This window comes from Eucalyptus grandis, chromosome 6 (genome assembly GCF_016545825.1).
Source record: "Eucalyptus grandis isolate ANBG69807.140 chromosome 6, ASM1654582v1, whole genome shotgun sequence".
Classification (NCBI taxonomy): domain Eukaryota; kingdom Viridiplantae; phylum Streptophyta; class Magnoliopsida; order Myrtales; family Myrtaceae; genus Eucalyptus; species Eucalyptus grandis.
The window spans coordinates 53,201,332-53,212,093 of NC_052617.1; the positions used below are offsets into that span (position 1 = coordinate 53,201,332).

Consider the following 10,762-nt stretch of genomic DNA (forward strand, 5'->3'; position numbering starts at 1 on the left):
AAAAAAAAGGAAGAAGAAGATAAGCAAGTCGCTTTTTGAAGGCTAGCCAGGTTGGCTCATGAGGTCATTTTGTGCATCCACATGGACCGGATTTTTAATAAAATATGTAAATTTATATAAAAATTTTATTATAAAAGTCATGTAATAATTTGGTTGGAATTTTTGTCAATGCACTCAAATAATCGTTCTTTTTTTCTTTCAATTTGACATTTAAATGAGCTAGCATACATAATTATTAGCACTTCTATTGCATTTAAAAAAAAAAAAAAAAGTAAGAAGAAGATAAGCAAGTCGCTTTTTGAAAGCTAGCCATGTTGGCTCATGAGGTCATTTTGCGCGTCCACATGGACCGGATTTTTAATAAAATATGTAAACTCATATAAAAATTTTAATTATAAAAGTCATGTAATAATTTGGTTGGAATTGTTTGTCAAATGCACTCAAATAATCATTCTTTTTCTTTTCGATTTGACATTTAAATGAGCTAGCATACATAATTATTAGCACTTCTATTGAATTTACCCCACCACAAGCTAATATAAAAGTCCAATGGTGTTGAAGATTCATAATGGTTAATGGATAAGTCTGGAATTGGATTCTGCCGGTAGTCATAAAAAAAAAAAAAAAAAAGAATCTAACGGCATGCTCTATGAGCTCAGGTGTTAGTCTAGACACGTCATGTACAGACACCTGTCAAATGGCTGCCTAAAATCGGCATTTCTTCGGGCGGAGTAGAATATTAGCACGGCGAGTGCTACTACGCAGTCAGGACAAATCACTACGGGTTAATCCTCTGCTCCAGCATGATGCAAGAGAGGGGTCAAGCTGAGGAGAGTGCTTCGGTTCAGCCATCTGCGTTGATGGTGATAGAAGAGCGCGTCTGGAAATTCCGTAAAATCCCCTTGATGTTGTGCTAATTAAGGCCGGTGATCTAAAAATTCCTAGCCCTATCAGGCTCTGGATCATGCTATTGGCTGCTAAGTGATTGCAGAAGAAATTGATTTAACCGTGAAGGTCCGTCCTTAGTTATTTTTTCTTCGGATAGAGACTGACACGGCATGATCCGACCGGATAGGATTCTTGCCCTTCTTGTATAAAACCAGTAGCTGTCGAATTGTTTATTAGGTGACATCAAATCGATGGCTTTGGCATGGATGGTGATGCTGGTTACCTCCACATACAAACGGAGGAACAGAAACACACAAGTGACCAGTAGTACTCTACGTTTGGCCGGCAGCAGGTCCTGCTCTATTCTAGCGTCATGTTAACCCGGAGCATCCATTCTACGAACTCGTTTCTTCCTTGTTTGTTCTCTTTAACATCTTGCTGAACATGCGCAAACACATGTTCCACGAACGACCATGATGTGGCGAGATACATTCGACCTCGAGATACTGTCGTGTAGGCTCGAGGGTCCTATTAAGATACTGACCAATCCCAATTTGGGGAAAGAGTTGGCCAGTTGTACATAAAGAATGCCATGGACTTACGCATGTTTTATCAGACCCTTGATTTGTATTGCAACCTGTTTTTGTCAGCATGCAATAAAAGTTTGAGCCGCAATAAATACGCAATGACAGGAGTTTCAAGTTCGTCAAACTGCTGCAACAAATTTATAAGAATTGGCCGGCCGCGTGTATGCGTACGCTACTAGCTTGATTTGCCTATTCGTTTGTCTTCAATTAAAGGAGATGATTCTCCACTTTTCCATTAAAAGTCGCTCCCTCGCTTCGCCCTCTTCTCAATCCCGAAACATGATGGCGATGACATGATGATGAGCTCCGTCGAGCGCTGCTTGATTGGCTGCGTGTTCCTCGTCTTCATGTCTCTCTCCGCTCCTGCTCTCTGCTCATCCGCAGACAGCATCGCTTCATGCCTGACCCAACACAACGTAAACAACTTCACCACTTTCCCCGCCACCGAAAATGAGTCGGCACGGTACTATGAGCTGCTCAACTCCTCCATCCACAATCTGCGGTTTTCAGGCCCCGCGGTCCCCAAACCGGTCGCTATTATCTTCCCCGGTAGCGTCGAGCAGCTTAAGAGTAGCATCGTGTGCTGTAGGGAAGGCGCATGGGAGATCAGAGTGCGGTCCGGTGGGCACAGCTACGAGGGGACTTCATGGGTGGCCACCGATGGAGCCCGTTCGTGGTCGTCGACATGATGAATCTGAATCGGGTCCGTGTGGACCTTGACACCATGACGGCATGGGTCGAAGGCGGGGCCACACTAGGGGAGACCTACTACGCCATCGCAGAGGCGAGCGATGTCCACGGGTTTTCGGCAGGGTCATGCCCAACCGTGGGAGTGGGTGGACACATCAGCGGTGGCGGGTTCGGGCTACTGTCGAGGAAATACGGACTAGCTGCAGATAATGTGGTCGATGCGCTCCTGGTGGACTCAAGAGGGCGGTTGTTGGACCGCAAAGCCATGGGGGAAGACGTGTTTTGGGCGATTCGGGGCGGCGGCGGTGGCCTCTGGGGTATCATCTATGCCTGGAAGATCAAGTTATTAAACGTGCCACGGAAAGTGACAGGCTTCATAGTCTCCAGGCCAGGAACAAAACACCAAGTAGCAACGTTGGTTGGCAAGTGGCAGCATATTGCACCGAACTTAGAAGACGACTTCTATTTATCAGCTTTCGTAGGTGCTGGTTTGCCAGAGATGAGGACGATAGGGATTTCAGCTACTTTCAAGGGCTTCTTCCTGGGTCCAAGAACTGAAGCTGTCTCTCTCCTAAACCGGAAATTTCCGGAGCTCGGCATCGAGGAAGAAGACTGCAAGGAAATGAGCTGGATCGAGTCGATCCTGTTCTTCTCGGGGCTCGGCGATGGAAGCACCATTTTGGACTTGAAAAACCGGTTCATAGACTACAAGTACTACAAAGCCAAATCGGACTACGTGAGGTCTCCGATATCCTTGAGCGGGATCCTGGAAGCCCTGGACATACTCGAGGCAGAGCCCAAAGGGTATGTGATCCTGGACCCTTATGGAGGAATCATGCACAAGATAAGCAGCGAATCCATTGCTTTCCCGCACCGGGAAGGCAACCTGTTCACGATCCAGTACCTCGTCGAGTGGCACGAGAACGACAACGAGGTGAGAGACGGGTACTTAAATTGGATCAGAGGGTTCCACGATTCGATGGCGGCCCATGTCTCGAGCGGGCCGAGGGCGGCTTATGTCAATTACATGGACCTTGATCTTGGAGTGACGGGACTGATCGATCCTAGCGCTGGTAAAGATGACGCAGTGGAGATCGCCAGGGCGTGGGGCGAGAAGTACTTCCTGGGGAATTACGAGAGGCTCGTGCGAGCCAAAACGAAGATCGACCCTCTCAATGTGTTCAGGAATCAGCAGGGGATTCCTCCCATGCCTCCGGGTGGCGGTGCCAGAGCAGGACGCCTCGACGCAGCGAAATGAGCTCGACAGCGTCGTCGGAGGCGGAGGAGAAGAGGAGGGAGATGAGGAGACTTTGTTAATGGTGATTTGATGCGTATGCGCTTACAAGATGAGGGATGGAAGGGTTTCTGTTTGCAGGAGGTTTGAGTCCTGTAGGTGGTTTGTTCTAATGCTAGGAGTCTTACGTGGTTTGAACTTGAAAAAAAATAAAAATAAACAACCACCTAGTGCCTCGAAGCTATAGAACATATGATTTACATCACAATATACACCCCTCAAATTAAGCTTTAGCCCAGTCGTATGAGCTACTCTTGATCAGAATTGTTGGATAGCATGTCATAGCTCCTAAGAAAGTATAACATGTGATGGGTTTCCAAATTCTCTCGTTGAACATTAAATAAAAGTAGACACGCCGGCCTGTAAAAGAAAAATTGTTTAATATGATTAACACGTTAAATGATGTAACAATTATTTTATGTACTTTGAGATTTCACTCCTACTGGAATATGCCAAAGTAAGTACAATTTTATAAGTTCATGTCATCATTATTACGTAGTTTGTTCGGATTTGGGTGACCCACGATGGATTAATTTTTCCAACCTAGAGAAAAACTAAGCTTTACTCGCTCAATTCAAGAGCTCTCACTCAATTTTTTGCTAGAATGGAAAAAACAATGTCATCCATCAATTTTGGTCCATTGATAATGGACAGAGCCTTTGTGCAGGTACCAATAATTGCATTAAAAGAAACCTTCGAAGTGAAAGAAAGGGACGTAGAACTAAAAATAATTTCTGAAGTGAAGAAGCATAAGTAGAAATAAAATAAAAATAAAAATAAAAAGTCCATACATGAAGATCCTTCTCCTTCCATCCACTCGGAACGAAAGGAAGATTTGGACAAAATTGATGAAAGGGAATATATGGATGAATTCAACTTTTAACGAGTATTACTAATTACGCCACGTGTAATGTCGATGGCCATGAACCATGGCCATAAGGGGGTGGCTCGATGGTCATTGCCCTGGTCGGGGGCTTCTGATCATCCAAGCGTTGAGCTATTTTCTTGAGGATCGAGACAGTTAGGACAGGTGGTGCATCGGAATTTCACATGGTTCCCGGATGAGAAACGAGTGGCCTCCAACCAAGTGCAGCCCAACATAAATGGCAGCAGAAGAAAGGGGAAGGAGACTTATTACAAGATTACCCAAAAAAAAAAAAAAAGAGGAAAAAAAAAGTAAAAAGGAGAAATGGCGTGTTCTTGTGCGGCCAGCAATGGATTATTAACGAGCCAGTCCCCGCTGAAATCCCCGAGTCGCCGCCGTCCAAAGGTCGGAACTTTAGCGTTCCCGTCGATCAGAGCGTCGACCGAGAGCATGAGCGGCGTGGTGGAGAAGCTGGGCATCAAGGTCGAGAGGAACCCTCCCGAGCCTAAGCTCTCCGAGCTCGGCGTCCGCAAATGGCCCAAGTACGTCGTCCCTCGTTTCTCTTTTTTCGGTTCGGGCTTCTGGGTTTTCCTCCTGTGTTGTTCTTCTTCGTGGGGCTCGTCTTCTCTGGCTTTCCCGCTCGAATTCGTATCTGGGTGTCTGAATTTATGTTTCTGTGCCTTCTGGGACCGTCCCATTTCGCCGGCGCGGTTGAGAGCCCAGATACTCGGCGCTGTTCGAGCGTGAATTTGTGTTGTCGGCAGGCGGTGCAGTGGGTCTTTTTTTGGTTCAAAAATCAAGTGATTGTGGAATTTGGGAAGAGTTAGGTGTGGACAGAGGCAGGTGAACGAAGTATGGAACCATCTTGCTCTAAGATCAGTATGGTGTTGCCTTCATCGTTTCAAGATCTTCTTAATTTCACGATAGGAGGGTTCTTTATGTTCGACCCATCTTTGTCTCGAGATGGTTAAATCGATCTATCGCCAGATAAATTCACGATATGCAGCAGGGGCCGTAGCTAATCTTTTGCTCTTGTACGATACATTACAGTAAATGAAGAGAGGAGAGGTTTTAAGAAGGTCACCCCCTTTAGTCTATTCCTGACGTTTGGACAGATACTGAACTGGTTGGAGGCCTCACGAGGGCTAATCTACTACTTGACTCATAATCTTTTAAAGCATTACTGGACATAGAATAAAGAAACCAAAGTTCTCGAAGAGTTGGCTGATATATCTGAACCATTGTGTACACTGGAACATACTGAGCTTCAATCCTATAGGCACGATATGCACAGGGTAGCTCCAAGATTTTGTGCTTGATGAATTCTTCCAACGCTGTATTGGTTTTTTTATAAGCAGAGACGCTTTGGTGCTTGATACTTACGTTTCAGCCAACAAATCTGTCTGATAGTATAGACCAGTTGGGTTTATGGGTTGACAAGACACACCGTTTGTCTCTAGTTGCTCATAATGTCTTTTTTACTGTGAATTCGCTTAGTATTTTATTGTGTTTGATTGAATTGTCTTGATTGATTTCATAGAGGATATGACTTCAGTCTGATAGTATAGACCAGTTGGGTTTATGGGTTGACAAGACATTCTGTTTGTCTCTAGTTGCTCATAATGTCTTTTCTACTGTGAATTCGCTTAGTATTTTATTGTGTTTGATTGAATTGTCTTGATTGATTTCATAGAGGATATGACTTCATTTTCGCCGTTCTATCTTTGTTTTAAGACAGAACTGGTAGCTGGAAATCACTGGCATTGTCATGGCACTTTTATCGCTTCCATTTCTGTGACTAATTAGCATGAAGATCCATAGCTGTCTGCTCTCATCACAAGTTGCTTTAATCTGACCTATGTTTTTGTTGGGTTGGACCAACAGGTGGGGTTGCCCTCCAAGCAAATTCCCGTGGACATATTCCTCCAAGGAGACTTGCTATCTTCTAGAGGGAAAGGTGAAGGTCACTCCCGAAGGAGCAAATGAGGCTGTGGAGATTGGCGCTGGTGATCTAGTTGTGTTCCCAAAAGGAATGAGCTGCACTTGGGATGTCTCGGTCGCTGTCGACAAGCACTATAACTTTGAGTAGATATACCCTTTGGATGGAGCATGCTTCGCCTCTTACTTAGAGAGAGGTCCACGAAATGCTGTTTCCGAGATATGGCTCAGAGAAACAACATTAAGTTATTAGACAGTCGTGTTCTGCTATGAGGTCTCTGTGTTCTTACGGTAACTTGGCATGTTAACTGGGTACGGCTATCTTTAAAATCTTCTATCTGGGCTCTAATTTTCAAAATTTCTTCCCTTAGTGTTGTGAAAGCCCTTGTTTCTTGGCGCATTTCGAGAATTTCTTTGTCTATCTTCTTCCTTGTACCGAACTATCTGTTCCTTCCGGGTGGGAGGTTTGGCTACATCATCATCATCATCAGGTTGGGGGCCTCATCAGCAACCCAACATAATTTAAGAAATGCATACAGAGAGGAGGGGGGGTGGAGGGATTGGGGGAGGTTGGGCTGCGGCAGCATTCCCCCGCGAGAGTTTCGAAATCTTGATCGCGTCGGCAAGTACATCAAAATTGAATCATTGCAACATTCAGGGTTCCATGCACAAATTGTCATCTTCGTTAGTCAGAGATAGCTGTGCCATACTCTCAGATCGCGGCTAATGCCATGCCGCCCCTCCCGATCAATAGTAAGCAAACCAGAGTAGCTGAAGAGGGGCTGCGACAGCACATCGCCGCAGCTCCTTCGGCGCTGTTCAGGGATCTTTTTGAGCGAGTGTTTCAAACCATAGTCGTTTAGAACCAAATGTAAGCATATGCAAGCAAGAGCACGATTTCGAATTTCAAGCAAATTACTTTGAAATTACCCGTGGGGGTCGTTTCTCAGACCCTTTATTGGAACGCTGAGATGGAAAAGATAGGATTTTGTTAATATTTCGCTTTTCTCAGGCGTGCTTTTAGCGGCCAATCGTTCGGAAGTCTCGAAACGTTACAGTAAGCAAAAATGGAAGGAAATCTCTTGCGATTGGCTCGTTGCCACCTTCTTTATAAAGACAATCAAAATGCGTGATTCTCTTCGAGCAGTAAGATCTCCTCCTTGAATGGCGTCGTACTATTTCCCCTCCAAATTCCACCCCCTTTTGCTGCTCGCTCTCTCCGCTCTGCTCCTATCCTGCCTGGTTCTCACGGTGCCCAGATCGAAGAAAGTGGCCATGTCTAAAGCGGCGGCAGGAGAAGAAGACGCAAGATTGGTGACGGAGATTCATGGTGTTAAGATAGAGAAGAATCCTCCTCAGTCCAAACTCGACGAGCTTGGCGTCGCCGATTGGCCCAAGTACGCTTTCTTTTTGTTTATTTCTTGTTTCTTGAACCGGCGATGATCTCTAGTGTCGACTGCTGATGTTGTATCTGCGTAAAGTTTTCTGGGCACTTGGGTTTATGTTATCAGTTCCTGCTCGGGCTGAATCGTCTTCTCGTTCTTGATTTCATTTTGTTCTGGTTTTTTGTCACTTCGGAGAAATTAGGTTCAGTGGTTAATATGTAGTGATGTTGCAATGAAGAAGCCGCTTTGAAGTTTTGCTCTGTTTCTTTTGGCTCCTTATGCTCATGGTTTTATGGAGAAAGCTCCTTTTTTTTTCTTTTTTTTTCGGCCCACAACCCGAACCTTGCTGGAATCCTGTGATTGAAAATGGTGGCAAAAGCAAGAAACATGAGATATTCTAAATTCTGAGTGTGAGAGAAGCATTTGGGCCATGCTGTGATTTTAGCTCATCAGAGAGGAAGGACTTACATTTAAGGGTTTTCAAACATTGTTTAAGGATGAACATGTTATGTTACAACATTATGAGTAATACGGAGCTTGTCTTTCTCGTCTTTGGTTAAACCATCAAGTACATGATCAACATTACAAATAACCCATCTTCCCCTTGTTGTGTTTCCTAGTCCTGAGTTTGTGGGGCTCTCAATCAAAATGGAAACTTGCCCTGCTTAATGCAGGAATCATTGGACTATTTCCCGTGGCTTGTGTTTTGAATGTTTCTTGTCCCCATAAATGTTCTGCTCTAGCAGACAAAATATATGAATGAAGTCGCACTACAGAATGAGACACCTCCTTTTTGCCAGCCTCGGTCTAGCTCAACACTTTCTACTCAAACATTATACTCTGGTAAACTCAAAAATGAAAAATGAAAAGCCCGTAAGTTTTAGCTAAAGAATGATATCTTAATGGTCATGATGATGACTCCTCATACATCCAGGAAGATTTCCTTTGTTTTTTCTCGGACTTCTTGTTCTAGGAATAGCTGCAGATCTAAATCCACTGTAATTGCTATATTCATGATCTGCCTTATCCAGTAACTGCAAGGCCTTTTGCTTCTAATTTGAAGAGTGGGACATTGGCCATTAATCTTTGGTACAAATTCCCCTCCTCAAGGATTTAAGTTTCATAAGACTAGGCTAGCGAGCCAGGCAAACCTAGGGTTGAGTTCTCCCTTAGGTACCTTAGTGTTAGTAAATCAAGGCTTAACCTGATCAGTGTTTGTGCTTAGTCAACTATATCATTAAACACTCATTACCAAAGCTCAGTGTAGGGTACCTCATGTTTCATGTTTGGAATTCGTCGTGTTTCTTTTGGGAGGCCAACTGGACTTTATCGTGTTTATCTGTCTCGATCTCTGTGCATGTCCACAAGCAATATCATATCACCTAGTGCGGTGATTGGACATGAGGAACATGAATTGTTACGGTTTGTGTCTGATCCTTTGCCTATGAAAAGTCAGCTTCGGCCAATTTAACAAGATATTGAACTTAACACCAGAAGTGCGACTACATAGTGCAATATGAGAAACAATTATATTCCGAGGTGCTTGACTTAATATTATGAAGAAGAAACCTTTGGTCATCATGTCTTACTTATAGATGAAGTTAATGCTCGAGTCTGAAGTGATCTGCATTCTTCTAGAATACCCTGTTCCCCCTTTTTTTCTCTTTTGCCAGCACGAGAAGTGCTAGCATTCTACTAGAGGTGCTTGACTTAAAATTATGAAGAAGAAACCTTTGTTCATCATGTCTTACTTATAGATGAAGTTAATGCTTGAGTCTGAAGTGATCTGCATTCTTCTAGAGTACTCTGTTCCCCTTTTTTCTCTTTTGCCAGCACGAGAAATGACTGGAAAGCTCAAATTTTCATACTTGTTTTTGAGTTTTTTTTAAAGAATAAAATAGTGTTACAGAAAACTAAAGAACATTAGAATTTGTTTTGCTTATTCTTCAACTAATTATTTCTAAACCCCAGTGACAAAGAAAACTCAAGTGGTTTTTCAAAGCCGGACAATTCCAAAGCAAGCCTCCTTGAGTGAAACAGCGAGAGAATTTGCATTTCTGTCCACTTGCAGCATTCATCCAATTAATTTGGTTATACTTTATTGTGCAAGATCTGCCGACGCTGGGTTGATTATAAGAGGGGCGATGCATTTGCAAGACGTAAAAAATCTAGAGCCGTTGTCATTTGATGTACAAAAGTAGTGTTGGCAATTCTATACTGTGAATCAAATCTTGTTCTGGGGTTTATATTGTTATGATGGCTTATGAAAGAAGTCTTGTATAATGCTGGAGAAAAAGAGTAATCGGAGGTTAGGGAGTCAATATTCTCACTAAACATCTTGATGCGTGATTATATCGGTAGCTTACGATGATGATGCGATATGACCAGGTGGGGATGCGGTCCGAGTAAGTTCCCGTGGACCTTCACATCCACGGAGACAATGTACTTACTGGAAGGGAAAGTGACAGTGTATATAGACGGGCACGATGGATCTTTCGAAATCGGAGGCGGGGATCTGGTTATATTCCCCAAAGGTATGAAGATCGTTTGGGATGTCGTTGAAGCTGTGAACAAGCACTACAGCTTGGAGAAGAACTAAGGATTTCGAGCTCTGTCGGTAAACTTCATGCGTCTGCAAATCTAATATCTGCTTACTAGGAGGCACTACATTTCAATCGCAAATCTAATATTGGAGACTTGACTACCAAATATTCATATTATCATCTTGTATTTAAGCTTGGACAAGTTTTCGCTACTTTCTATTCAAGGTTCTTCCTGAGCTTACAGGAAGAAAAATCTTGTACTCTTCTGTTAACTGTCTTGTTTCTTCGGCGAAATTTGCTTAGATAATGCTATGCAACATCTAGAAGATGATATTGTCAAGTTCTGGTTCGTTAGTGCATTCAAGAAAAGATTTGTATGCAGGGCTCTATGACAACTTGGTGACGAACATTAACTGCCGCATTAAGCCAAGCCATCAAGCTCTGTGAATAGTTAAACCCTGTCCTGGCAGGCTGTCATCAAATTTTATTTTGGGCATAGGTTGATCTTAAATGGTCAAAAGGTAAAATTTACGTGTGCTGTGTCGAAGTGATGAAAATGTTGGGCCCTGGGA

At 43.6% G+C, this 10,762-nt stretch overlaps 3 protein-coding genes across 3 annotated transcripts; all 3 read left to right on the forward strand.

Moving 5' to 3' along the window:
* The first annotated feature begins 1,645 nt into the window (after positions 1-1,645).
* Positions 1,646-3,816, forward strand: LOC104450753 (reticuline oxidase). Its single transcript, XM_010065439.3, is given in 2 exon segments — positions 1,646-2,141; positions 2,144-3,816. Coding segments are annotated over 2 exon segments (1,653 nt in total). The 5' UTR covers positions 1,646-1,768; the 3' UTR covers positions 3,424-3,816.
* Positions 3,817-4,583: 767 nt separating this feature from the next.
* Positions 4,584-6,662, forward strand: LOC104450754. Its single transcript, XM_010065441.3, has 2 exons — positions 4,584-4,866; positions 6,209-6,662. Exons 1-2 carry the CDS (start codon positions 4,649-4,651, stop codon positions 6,411-6,413), a joined length of 423 nt encoding a protein of 140 aa, XP_010063743.2. The 5' UTR covers positions 4,584-4,648; the 3' UTR covers positions 6,414-6,662.
* A 543-nt stretch (positions 6,663-7,205) lies between these two features.
* LOC104450755 lies at positions 7,206-10,530 on the forward strand. Its single transcript, XM_010065442.3, has 2 exons — positions 7,206-7,659; positions 10,036-10,530. The coding sequence occupies exons 1-2, from the start codon at positions 7,427-7,429 to the stop codon at positions 10,244-10,246; spliced, it is 444 nt and encodes a 147-aa protein (XP_010063744.1). The 5' UTR covers positions 7,206-7,426; the 3' UTR covers positions 10,247-10,530.
* The last annotated feature ends 232 nt before the right edge of the window (positions 10,531-10,762 follow it).

What these genes read in the sequence shown, in the direction of transcription:
- LOC104450754 (XM_010065441.3), top strand. Translation starts at nt 4,649, where the DNA reads ATGGCGTGTTCTTGTGCGGCCAGCAATGGATTATTAACGAGCCAGTCC. An exon ending in GGCGTCCGCAAATGGCCCAA is followed by an intron (nt 4,867 to 6,208) that starts GTACGTCGTCCC and finishes TTGGACCAACAG; the next exon opens with GTGGGGTTGCCCTCCAAGCA.
- LOC104450755 (XM_010065442.3), top strand. Translation starts at nt 7,427, where the DNA reads ATGGCGTCGTACTATTTCCCCTCCAAATTCCACCCCCTTTTGCTGCTC. An exon ending in GGCGTCGCCGATTGGCCCAA is followed by an intron (nt 7,660 to 10,035) that starts GTACGCTTTCTT and finishes CGATATGACCAG; the next exon opens with GTGGGGATGCGGTCCGAGTA.